This window comes from Planococcus citri, chromosome 2, assembly GCF_950023065.1.
Source record: "Planococcus citri chromosome 2, ihPlaCitr1.1, whole genome shotgun sequence".
NCBI lineage: Eukaryota > Metazoa > Arthropoda > Insecta > Hemiptera > Pseudococcidae > Planococcus > Planococcus citri.
Genome location: NC_088678.1, coordinates 6948290 through 6961075, shown reverse-complemented (window position 1 = coordinate 6961075; position 12786 = coordinate 6948290). Strand labels below are relative to the sequence as shown.

Genomic DNA, 12786 nt, shown 5'->3' with positions numbered 1-12786 from the left:
AACGTATCATTCGTAGAGTTGGTCAAAGATGAGATCTTGGATCACTTGAGACGCTTGGACATCTTCCAGAGTCGTGATAGGATGTGTACAAAGATTGTGCGCAAACTGAACGCTCTTGAGCTTGATATGACTGCAAAGCAGTTAGAGTCGAAGAGAAGAATTCAGGCGAAGTATGCAGTGATCAAAGAGAAGGATAAAGAGTTGCTCTACAGAAAGTTCAAAGATGGCTCGAGAATTCCAGTGATGCCTGACGAGTTATTCAGGGATACCATTGTATACCTGCATGAGATGTATGGTCATATTGGAGCTCACAAATTGGAGGCAGTATTTAAGAGACTTTACTACTCGCCAAACATCGTAAAAACTACACGGATTATTACAAGTGAGTGCATTACTTGTCGAAAAACCAAAGGCTATAGCGAGAAGAAGCGCTTGCAATTTTCTCAAATTGAGGCGTTCAACATAGCGGACGTCATCTCGGCGGACCTATGTGGACCAATCGCGAATGAGCAAGGAGAACCAAAGTACATGTTTGTAGCTAAGTGCGTTTTTACTGGCAAAGTTTGGATAATTCCATTGGAGTCGATTCCAGCTGAGACAGTTGTGCACGCTATGGAGTTAGTACTAGAAGATATCGAGAAGCTCGGTCATAAAGTTCGTAAAGTGATCACGGACAATGGCACTCAGTTTAGAAGCGAAAGCTGGAATGAGATGCTCAAAGCTAATGGCGTAAAAGTAGGCCATACGACGACGTACAATCCGCAGTCATCACTGGTTGAGCGCACGATGCGCATAATTGGTGATAGATTACGAGCAAAACTGAACAATGAGCCGGAGAATGATGAGTATACTCACCACAGTTGGCATGTACATGTTAAGAAAATTGAGTCGGAGATAAACAACACCCCTACTGAGTATGGCATAAAACCGAATGAGGTATGGGGCATCGAAGATGAGTTCTCTGCCAACATGCCAACCAAGTTGGCTAAGTTAAATTCGAAATACCTGCTCAAGAAGTTGCAGCAGGATATGTTAGAAAAGAATCCTAAATCTGTGACTAGCGAGACGCTCATGGAAAAACCCATTGAGCTCTCAAACCTGATAAGAGACGAAGATGGTTATTATTGGGCTGCTGTAGATGGAGCTTGCTCCAATAATGGCTCCAGTGATGCCATCGCAGGTATAGGGGTGGCTTGGACTCCTAACGGAGAGTTCAACATTTCTGAGAGGATTGACCACCCTAGGTACCGAAATACCAACAATTTAGCTGAGGCGGTAGCTCTGAGTAAAGCTATGAAGGTGTTGCTTAAGTTAGGTGCGAGACGCGCGAAAATTTTTTCTGATTCGTGCTATTTAACAACCGCGATTAATTATAACGTCGAGAAGTGGAAAATCAACAGCTGGAAGAATGCGAGTCGAAAACCAGTTGTGCACCGCGAAATTTTTCAAGAAATTTTAGAACTGAAAGAAAAATTTGAGAAGTTTGAATTAAAGCACACCCCCGCGAGAAGCTTTGATCGTAATAATCATGCAGCTGATAAGCTTGCACGTAAGGCGGTGTATACCCAAGAATTAGTAGACCTACGAGTTGATGAAATGACTGAGCAGCAGGCGTTAATTTCGTACATTAGGGAGAGAAGAAAGCTACAGAGATCCAGAGACGAAGTAGCATTTTACAAACTTAAGGGTGACCCCATTTGTTACGAGGAGGGGGAACTAGTTATGCTCACAGAGCACCGGCAGAGCTCCTACGACAAAGGGGTCTCGAGAAAGCTGTTTCCCAAGCGTTTTGGACCTTACATGGTCATGAAACACGTTGGTGATAACGCGTACCGAGTGAGAAGCATCGCTAATGAGTCTGATGAACAAATCGTAAATGCCAGACAAATGACGATCTATTTGAGTTTAGAACAACAAGAGAAGCTCAAAAATGACCCTAAGTTACAGTCAAAAACCGATAATAGGCCCCTAATTGAGAAAATAAGAGAAAAAGTAACGCCGAAGGAAATCGAGAAGTCAGAAATTGAGGAAGAGGTCGAAGAAGAGGTCACTGACCTTAAAATACATGATCAGGTCGCGGAAAGAGCAGCTAGGCTACTGGCTAGAGAAATGCGTAAAAAAGAACTCGAAGAAGTTGAGAAAAATAAAAGTAAGAAACTGCAGGAATTTCAGAGACTCAAAAAACATGCGAGACGCAAGTTGGATGATAAAGAGAATGAAAAAATCGAAGACTGTATAAAAAAAGCTGTTAATTTGAGTAAAAAAGCTGGAGAAATTATTGAAAATGCGAAAAAGAAAGATAAAGAGAGAAAGCGTACGAAAATTTTAAAGCCAGGTGAGACGCCACCAGGATCAGCTGATCCTGATTACGTACCTCCAACGAGCATGAAAAGACGAAAAAAGAAAACAGCTAATTTTATTGCGTTAGAAAAATTGGAGTCGCATCACCGGATAAATTTCGTCGAGCTGTATTTAAATTACGATGATATTGTGAGGTAGAGTTGTTGATTGAGTAGCTGGAGTTCCAGACATTGCTCTGCAGTGTCAAAACCTGTAAAATTTTTTTTTAACCTGTAAACAATTTATTTTATTCAAAAATTACTCGTGCAAATGTTTTAATCGGTTTATTACATAAGAATTGGGCGAACGAAAGCGAGAGTGTTTTTACCCGAGCAGCCTACGAGCTATAGGAAAAGAGTACTGTAAGCGAGTAGGCGGGGGGTGGTTAGACACGCCGCACAACGAGAACGAAGCGAGAACGGCTCTCCGCACCGTGCTATTACGAGCAGCAAGCATTTATGCGTACTAGCGAGTAGGCGCGGGGTAGAGGTAAACCGAACGCAACGAGAACGAAAAGGAACGGCTCCCCTCGTACCACTGCAACGAAGCAAAGAGTCGTTTTGCGCGTAAGAGAGTAGGCGGGGGGTGGTTACGAGCCGAGTACAATGAGCCGGTTGCATGGTAACAGGCAACCAAATGATAAGAAAAATATTTCGATCGAATGAAAAGGCAGATGGTTTGGCTATTGTGTTTTGCGTTGAGTTGTGAAATATGTCGAAATGTGCTTGATTGTTGAAATGTGAATTTTTTTCGTGATTTTTTGGCAATTATTACGGTAAATTGCGATCGGTGGTGTATAAAAAGTAATTTTTCGTGTTCGTGATCGTATTTGCGGTTCGATTAAGGTAAGGAATTTTGAATTACGGTGATTTTTCGCGAAATGAGCAGCTTCGTGCATGTTTGGTGTTGGAAAATTTTGTAGCAGAAATATTCTTGCCGAAATATGAGTAAGTCAAATTTAAATAATATTAATACGTGATTTTCTATGTTCATAGCCGAGAAGTATTGTGTTTCGTACATCTGGGGTGCGTAGTTAGCCGAAAATCGTGGAAATTTCAAAAATCGAGAAGCTCTCGTCGCGTGTGCTTGGTAGGTTGAAATAAAGTAACCACGTGTGTAAATAATAAGCTCGGTGCTCGTGAATTGTAATGTAATGTATTTTTTGCGTAGCTAAAAGAACAAAACGAGCAGCAACGTGGTGAAAGTTGAGGTTGGAAATTCCTTTGAGTTGCCAGAAAGTTTTTCTCGATTAGTAATTGCGACTTTGGTTGGACGAAGCTTTTACTGGAAAGGTAAGAGAAATGATTGAGTAGCTTTTTAACAATAATACGTTACCATAAATGTGCATGTTGAGTAGCGAGGTGTAATACGAGAGAGATTGGTGTTAATTTCATTTGGTCACCTGTTTCAGCTGATTATTGGACGGAGTGTTATTTTTTGATCGTTTGATGAGAATTATTGACGCTGGAAAAAAGGTGAGTAGAACTTAGCATAAGCCAATGTGTTTCGTGCCACGTCGAGTAGCTTTTTTGTAATCATGTTGAAAGTGAACTGCTCAGGTAGTAACTTGTCTCGATTGCCTGTTTCAGCTGAAGAATTCGACGTTGTAATTGAAGTCGATTCGTGTGACGAAGTTTTTTTTTGACGCTGAAAAATAGGTGAGTTGAGTTGGAATATTACGAGCACGATATTTAGAATTATGAGTAGCGTAGTAGACATATACATGTATTAGTTTTCGAGTAGCTAACTTGGTGCATTTTTCGTGAGAAGAAAACTTACCTATACTTGTTCAACTGTTCGCAGCTATTTTTTGACTTGAGAAGATGGCGATGAAAGGCGATAAGCCGCAGCAACCTGATTGGGATGATACCGACGAGAGTAGCGATTCTGAAAGGTAAAGATTTTGAGTACCTATTTAAAAACAAAGTAGAAATACACGGGTGAGAATTGAGTAGTAAAATTTTGGTCGTTTTGTATTATGTTTAGCGATTCGGAGACGGAAGCCACACATTATAGAATTTTTCGGTGTCAGATATGTGGTAAGCCGATCGGTGAAGGGCCGAAAAAGAAAAAATCGAATACGACGGCGTTCGCGGTCTCGTGTGGGCACCAGTTTCACAAAAAGTGCCTGAAGAAAAAGAAAGCAGAGTTACCGTGTGATTGCTTCGTTAATGGCTGCCGGAAAAATGGCAGAGTCGATCCCGAGACGTGGCGGAAATTACGCGGCGGTACTACCGAGGTATCGAAGTGCGCGGAAGAAGAAAAGGATTCCTTGCGCGAGCGGTTAATAAAAGAAATGCGGCAAAACACTTTGCTGATTGAGCAAAACGAGTCGCTGATTCAGTCGTCGAGAGAGTCGCCGCGTGCTGAAGCCGAGCAAATTCGAGTTGAGTTAAACTGCGCAAAAACCGAAATAGAGCAGCTCAAGGCGGAATTAGCAGAGGTACAGCAAAGAGCTGCAACGTTGGTGGTACAGAACGATGCGCTGTTGCTCGCGAGTCAAGGTCCAAGAGATTGGTCAGTCGAGGAACTCTCTGAGGAGGCTTTTGCAGCCGAGGCGGAGAGACGTGGTTTTGAGTCATCGCTAGACAGACGTAAGTGTAAAATTTGAGTAGCGCATACGTGAATGCGGTCGCGATGAGTAGATTATTTACGTTCATTTTTTCGTGTCTTTTGTTTCAATAGTGAACCGAGAAGAACGCGACCGGCGCTACCGGCAGTTTACGGAGAAAATCGAAGAAAATAACATGAACTTCGACGAGGCGCTGCAAGCGATAGACCGACAAAGAGTATTCACGCAGGTCGACAGTGCACGGATGATGGTTTTAATCGACATCGACAGAGAGGCGTTGGACAAAGAAGTTAGATTATCGGAGGTCCTCGATGGAATTAGCGTGCTACCGTCATTGACAGGTATGAGTTTGAGTAACGCTGAGTCGCAAAATATGAGTAGTCGATATATCACGCTGGGTATTTCTTTTTTAGGTATCGAGCAGCCGACGATGCAAAGGATGATTGAACTCAATAGACGTCTCGAGCAGCTCGAAATTAGCTATGATGACGTGTTCGATGTAGTCAACGACGAGGCGGAACGAGCTCGCTTAGAAGCGAGGAAGTCGCTGCAAAAGAAAGAAACTACGAAACCGGCGGCGAAAGCGGTAGTTGAGAAGCCTCAAAAGACCGAAGAGAAACCATCGACGTCGAAAGAGAAGCGGTCTTCGGTCCCGAACACACCAGACGTAAACCTGGACGGAATCGAGACGGACGGTAAGAGTAACGACGGTGAAAGCCCTCGACCTGACGATGAGCGTGCGAAAAGAGAGTCACGTAAAAGAACGAGTACAGAGTCGTCTAAAGAGAGCTCTTCGCCAAAAAGCCCTAAGCTAGAGGATGTTATACCTGATTCGGTTATTTATGCTTCGCTAAAAATCTGTTTAGAAAGAGCAGCGCGTGGAGACCTTAAAGAAAGAATTCAAGGGATACTCGACTCATACAGCGAAACGTCAACGGTAAAGACTGAGACGCCTCAAGATTCCGAAAACGTAGTCAAAAAATCGATACTCGAGGCGCGGGTGAAAGATCAAGAGCGCACGCCGATTACGACGCAGCAACAACAGCCGCGGTACGCCACGCCGAATACTCCGGCGTCCGATTCAGCGAGTCGATCGCAGCGAAGCACGAGCGAGTCACGGAGGCGCGACACGAGCACGGGTGATTCCTCGTCAAAAAAGACGGATGTATCGAGTAGTTCGCGTGGATCGAGAGTAAGCGGCGTTGAGTCGATCGAAAAGAAGCGGTCGTCATCGAGGAGCTCGTCCAGCGAGTCGGATTCAGATTCGTCCGAGTCAACGCCATCGAAGAAGTCTAGAAAGTCGAAGTCGTCAAGAAAGCGAGCAGCGACGAAACGCAAGTCAACTTCAAAGAATAAAGCGTCGCCGAAGAAGAAAAAGGTTACGTCGACAAAAAAGAAACCGGCGACAAAACGTAAACCGGCGACGACGAAACCGGCGGTAAAGCGTAAACTCCCAGTAGCGAGAGACGAGACGCCGGAAATACCGCCTGAAGGAGTGAAGACTCGTAGCCAGACGCGAAGCGAGTCGAAATCGGTAGAGGAAGGTGAAGTCACCCAATCTAGTCAAGAGACGCTCGAGCTTGCGGCAGATGCGAGTAAATTCGAGGAGCAGCCCGAATCAAGACCACCGTTACCGAACGTACCGGCACCTGAGCAGCCGCCGCCCCTGAGCCCAGAGCGAGTTCTACAGGACCAGCAGCCTGGTCTAGCGCAGTTAACGCCGGGCGAACGGGCGCAGCGCGCCTTTCAAGAACGAGAGCGCGAGTTTAGACGAAACATGGAAATAGCGTTGCGACATCACGACCGAGAAGCCGCTAGAGTACGTGAAGGAAGAATGGATCTCGGACCAATAGAAGATTATTTCGAGCCGCTGGAAAATTGCCCGCCGCCACCAGCGCCAGTATGGCTGATGGCCGAGTTTCGGTACGAGCCGCGCGGTGAGAGATACGTTCGAGGTATGTTTTTCCCGGTCACGCGCGACACGATTCAACAGTCGATGCAGAGCCGAGGAATTTTGATCAACAATGAGTTAACGGTACGAGATGACTTGTATTATCAGAGAGACGGCGGGGCTTGGATTCTGGGCCGAGTATACCGTGGAGGCGCTACGTATTACGTAATAAACTCGTTCGTCGTCATCGGAGATGCTCTCGCGCATGCGGTGGTAAGTGAGGTGATCTACCAAAACGTAGCGGCGAGGCGAGCGTGGAGTGTGCACCCGCTCGCGGGCTCACGAATTCCAACTACCACCATGTGCAGAAACCTACGAAGCTTGGTCCAGCGGGCGCCGCAGCGAGTGGTGATGTCGGCGGGGCAGTTTTGCATGGAGTCGCAGACGTTCGAAATTGTAACCGAGAGAATCCTCGAACTTTGGCGCGCGATGCATCGGCGGGGTACGCGACACATTTTGATGGTGCCTCCGCTGACGTGGCCGCACTGCCCGGAAATACGCGTCCGAATACGGGATTTTCTACGGCAAGGACCGACGAGAGCAGAGTTCGATGGTAGATACGTATATATGGAGGCATTAGAAGAAACGATCGAGAGATGCCCTCCAGCGACGTTCCGTGGTGAGACGCCGTATTTGAACGAGCACCAAGCGTCGGAGGCGTTAGTCAGGATATTTGAATACGCAACGGTCGAGCGGAGATGGGGGTACGGTCAGTTTCCGCGGGAGCAGGATCCGCCGCGTCCGGTGGAGCAGCTCCAAGCAAACCAACTTCAACGTATCGAGGAGATGTTGAGGCAAGACCGGGCAGCCTTGGCGGCACATGAATGAAGGAATGTCCGCGAGCAGCTGGAACGAGAAGTACACGAGAGAGAGCTGATCGAAAGAGTGCAGCGACAGATGAGACACCTTCCTGGCGCCGATCGTCAATTACTGCCCGAGCGAGCCGCGCAGTTGGTCAACGAGGTGAACCGACAGATGCCTGAGCCGCCGCAGCAGCCGCAAGCTGGACCGAGTCGCCAGCAGCCGGCACAAGAAGGAAGACAGTTACAGGTGGCTATACCACGAGCACCTGGATTGGCCGGATTTGGACGAGGTCGTGGCAGGCTGGCGGAGAGACGCGAGCGAATGCGGTTGGAGGCGGAGGAAGAAAGACAAAACCCTCAGAACGAACAGAACCAGAATGATGGCAGAGAAGCACGCTAAAATGCGGTGAAAATTTTTCGAAGAGTCGCCTCTGTCTACTTAGTTTTGTTGTCTCGAGGTAAAATTTGTCTCACGCGCGATTCGTCGCAGTATTACGAGTAGTGAACGAAAGTAGTTCCAAAAATTGTAAATTTTTTTTTCCTCTGATGTTGTACTTTTATTTTTTTTTCTCGATCGTGGTCTCAAATTTTTTTTATCGTTGTTTATTTTCTGTTGTAATTTGTTACGAGTAAGCTCCTCGAGGAAAAGAGAATTTTTCGAGTAGAGCAGTTTTTTTTGGTATTTGTTGTTTATACTATTGTTTTGTTGTTTTTTGTTTCTACCATTTGCCAAATTAAAAGATGAAGTTTTGTTTATTGAATTTTGAGGCGTGCTAATAAGTAGAGTATGCCGAAATGTAAATAAGTGTGAATTTTTGTGTGAATTTGTGCAGGCAAATGAGTAGCAATGTTTTTTTTGTGTATTGTTTTTTGGAATTAATTAAGATCATAGAGTAGCCAAACATACGAGGTGAAATTAAATCTGCTGTGATAAATAAAATAAAAACTTACGTGTTGGAATAGACGGTGTTTTTATTTGTTGCGAGTATCACCATTCGAGAAGTTGAGTATTGGAATAACGATCTTGAGTAGCTCGAAAACACCTCAGAGGTACCTGTGAAAAGAAAAACGAAGAACAAAGTACAAAGTTTTTCTTTAATTTGAGCAATAAAGAAGTAAAAATATTACGTCCCGTGGTAGGTATCGATGAGTAGATCGGAGCAATCTCATGAGTAACTTGAAATGATCGTGAATAGCTTGAGGTAGTCATGTGAGCAGCTGGAATTGAGACGTTTAAACTGGTCCAGACGTGTCGAGTGCCAGCATCTGTGAAAATAAAGAGTTAGCACTCTGAGGTAAATTATGAGTAGAGATATGAGTAGTTACCTGAGTCTGGCTCCAGTAAGAAGAATTCCAGCGAGAATCTGAAACATAAAGCAGAAAAAGAGCAAGATTAGTGAGAAGCTCACCTGAGTAGTGTCACAGGTTCCAGTTCAGATTAATGAAGCAATCCAGAGCTCCAGACAAGATTCCAATCCAAGGATGGTGTAGAATTAAGGTTAACATAGTAATGTAATTAGATTATGATTTCATGTAAACATGTTTAGATATGTTAATCTTAAGTTCGCGTATTGTTATAAGATTCTGCACGAGTAGCCAGATAGGGTCTGATAGGGTCTTAGGACGAGTAGGCCACATCTGTACTACGAGGCGGGGCAGGGGGAGCCCAAGTACTCTACGAGACGCTGAGTAGGCCTCTTTTAGGCTGCGTATCCAGACGGGCCCCCGAGCTATACCCAGCCGGGGCATTATGTAGAGGGTACTTGGGACTCCATGTTACCACTCTACAGTGGTAATTTGATGCCCAGGCAGGCGGCAACACTGCAACCGGTACAGCGCCATCTGGTGTACTGGTTCAGTGGAGACGACGGCCGAGATTGCCGAAGCGAGCCGCCTTGCAGTTTTCTAACCATCTTCATAAAGAGTAGTAATAAGTTTAACGCTGGCTTATGCCAACTCTGTCTGTTAGGAAACGCCTTTATTACCAGCAGAATCTTTCGTGTAAACGAATGGTATTGAATAGTTATCGTAGCAACGTTCTTATTCACTGTACATCAAATGAGAGATATAAATATATGGTGAAACGTATGTATTTGTGTTGATCATTGATTTACGACGAGCTGTGGAGAGTAGTAGTTGGGTAGACTGAGATAGGTATTCATACCTTGCGGGTTCAGTGTTCTATACGAACTGGGTTGTTTTAGGGTTAAGGTACCAGGTGGCATAAGTAAGACTTTTCCCCTAAACCATAAGAACCCTCTGTTTTACCCTAACACAAAATCTACTGGAGACTCCAGGAATTTTCAAAAAGTTGCTGGAGGCTTCAAAAGATATTAGTTGCAGGGTAAATGTCGACTTTCCAACTCAATTTGATGAAATTTTGGGGAAATTTCAAGTTTCAAAAATGTACTGGAGGCTCCAGTAATTTTCAAAAAGTTGCTGGAGACTTCAAAAGATATTAGTTGCAGGGTAAATTTCGACTTTCCAACTCAATTTGATGAAATTTTGAGGAAATTTCAATTTTCAAAAAGTTGCTGGAGGCTTCAAAAGATATTAGTGGCAGAGTAAATTTTGACTTTCCAACTCAATTTGATGAAATTTTGTGGGAATCTCAAGTTTCAAAAATCTGGTGGAGACTCCAGTAATTTTCGAAAAGTCGCTGGAGGTTCCAAAACGACTTGAAATTCACCTGCAGCCAACTTTGTAGCGTATTGAAAGTAATTCGCAAAATGAATTTTGACTTTCCATCTCCATTTGATGAAATTTCGGGAAATTTTCGAGTTCCAAAAATCTGCTGGAGGCTCCAGAACTGCTCAAAACGGTTTGAAACAGTTTCCAATCGATTTGGCGTGTCAAAAATAGGGTATATTTCAAATTTCAGCTTTTTGAGTCAATGGTAAAATTTTGATTTTTTCACACGTTTTTGGCCTAAATTTGATTTTCAAAAATTCACCAAAAATCGAAAAAGGCACTTTAGCACTTAAAATTTTGACAGGTGATAAATTTTTATCTCATCTTTCGATCTACCTTTGTACGGTTTGAAAAATTTCGTGCAAGTCTCATGTTGCAACGCAAAATCTGCGAATTCGGCTGACCTGTCAATCAAAATGGCCGCCATTTTGTACATAGGGTCACTTTTTTTTTAGAACAAGGGCTAGAAATGTTCCTCAGGACCCTCCTGCTTTCAGAAAAAAGTTGTCCCGGTGGATAGACGGGGGGGGGGGGTGCAATAAATCCTTATGCGGGCTCCTCAACTTAGTAGCTTTTTGAGCTAAAAAATTTTGGATTGAATTAATTTTGAGTCTCATGTCCACCCAAAAATTGAAACATTTGGAAAAATTCAATAACCTTTGAAACGCTGCGAACAGATTTTACCAAGATTGCAGCAGACTTAAGCAATTAAACTCCAAAGTTGTGCATTAGGTATATGAAGAGAATCGCAAAAAAAAAATATAAAAAAATAGGTTGGAAGAACCCAAATCCCAAATCTGTCTGATTTGATATGAATAATAAGTCCCATTCTTTTCTAAAAAAAATAACACGTTACAAATTTTTTAAAGTTTTTCATCTTTGCAAACTACGAGTAAAAAAATCTCAAGTTTTATCTCACTCCTCCAGTCCCCCTCAGTCCCCTCCTTCAATTCGAATCAAACCGAAGCCAGGCGAGAAAAAAATTACCTTCAAAATAGCTAGTCCATCGTGGGTCGCAACGAAAGGGGGTCAAACAAGAGGACATCGCTTTTATAGCGGTTTTATTGCATTATTAATGGGCATAGGTATAGAGAGGTGTAGCAGGTACCTATACTCGGGTTAAACATCGTGCGGCCAGTTTGGCGCAGCAGACATTATAAATCGCGCTCGCCTAATCCAATTTGGTTATTTTTCAAAATTACCGGTAATCTGATCCTATAAACGGATAAATTAGCGGACGGAATTTGGCGCGATATGCTAGCTATTTTTCCTTAATTATTTAAAAATAATCGATTTAGACCTTTTGCATGAACGTGCAAAACGCAGCTCAGAGCAGGCTCAGCATCATTTTGCAGGTATATACATACAAGCGAATCATACGCTACAACGAGATTATAAAGGTCCTAAATCCGGTCGCGTCTATCTTTAAACGAGGCGACCCTCTTTTTCACTGTATGTCGTGTAATTAACTTAATCGTCAGATGTAAACGATACCTACTACTACCATCGTTGCTGCTGTGCTGTTCCTGTTCCTCTTCGTCGTCGCTAAATCCAATTTTTAGCGGAATGAAGCGATTTTTCATGCTTACCCAGTACCTACGTAACAAATGTTCAAAGGATTTACGCGCCACAGAGAATTGTTCCCAGCCCTCGGCACCTCATCGACCTAACCTTTGATATTGAAAATTTTCCAAATGAGAAAAAATTTTCATATTTGCGACTATACCTATTTAATTTTCATTAAAAACTTTTTTTCATCCAGTAAAATTTTTTTTTCAACCCCCGTTGATTTTCAGATTTTCGCCGACTACGAATTTCTTTTTTACTGCTGTACCACCATAGATAACGTCGTAATATTATAATATTTTATACCTTCGACTTTTTATTCTCACTCTCCAAAGCACCCTTATACTTCTTAATGCTTTCGTACAGCGAATTTGGTTCTACGACTTGGACGTAATCGTATCATCGTTCCGGGCTGCAGATTATGGCGTAATTAATGATTTCTTATTATTGGATGAAAACTTACTACAAATGGCAGTTTTACTGCTAAAATTAAGAGCAATTCGAACGGAAAACGAATCACAATTGGAACTCGTTTTGAAAAACTTTTTTCAAAATGTACGAAAATTGTTGGCAAAATAAACATATTTATACAGGATGTCCTAAATTTATCTGTTTGGGGATGTGGGGAGTGAAACACCTCCTCACAACTCTCCTTTTGGCACCTTTCTGCGTGAAGATGGGACACCTTGTATAATAAAATATTCGTAGGTGTACTAAAAATATATTATTATGATTTTACGATGGAAAAAGTCTTCTCCAGGTTTCGTGCCAATGATTAAGAAAACCTCTTTCGCTATGGCTGCGTTGTTGTTGTCGTTTTTTTTCAGTTCGTTTCAAAACATTTCGCGTTTCGACCATGGATA

At 43.3% G+C, this 12786-nt stretch overlaps 2 protein-coding genes across 2 annotated transcripts in view; one reads left to right on the top strand and one right to left on the bottom strand.

Moving 5' to 3' along the window:
* Positions 1–12786, bottom strand: part of LOC135834409 (uncharacterized) — a 532193-nt gene that overhangs the window by 404218 nt on the left and 115189 nt on the right. The gene's annotated exons all lie outside the window — the stretch shown is intronic.
* On the top strand, positions 4140–8240 carry LOC135833631 (rootletin-like). The gene is made up of 5 exons (XM_065347401.1): positions 4140–4234; positions 4327–4934; positions 5026–5253; positions 5326–5607; positions 5779–8240. The coding sequence occupies exons 1-5, from the start codon at positions 4164–4166 to the stop codon at positions 7689–7691; spliced, it is 3102 nt and encodes a 1033-aa protein (XP_065203473.1). The 5' UTR covers positions 4140–4163; the 3' UTR covers positions 7692–8240.

Excerpts from the sequence above, each read along its gene's own strand:
- LOC135833631 (XM_065347401.1), top strand. The coding sequence starts at position 4,164 with ATGGCGATGAAAGGCGATAAGCCGCAGCAACCTGATTGGGATGATACC. Across the intron at positions 4,935-5,025 it reads TGAGTCATCGCTAGACAGAC|TGAACCGAGAAGAACGCGAC; the intron begins GTAAGTGTAAAA and ends TTGTTTCAATAG. Across the intron at positions 5,608-5,778 it reads GGACGGAATCGAGACGGACG|AAAGAGCAGCGCGTGGAGAC; the intron begins GTAAGAGTAACG and ends AAATCTGTTTAG.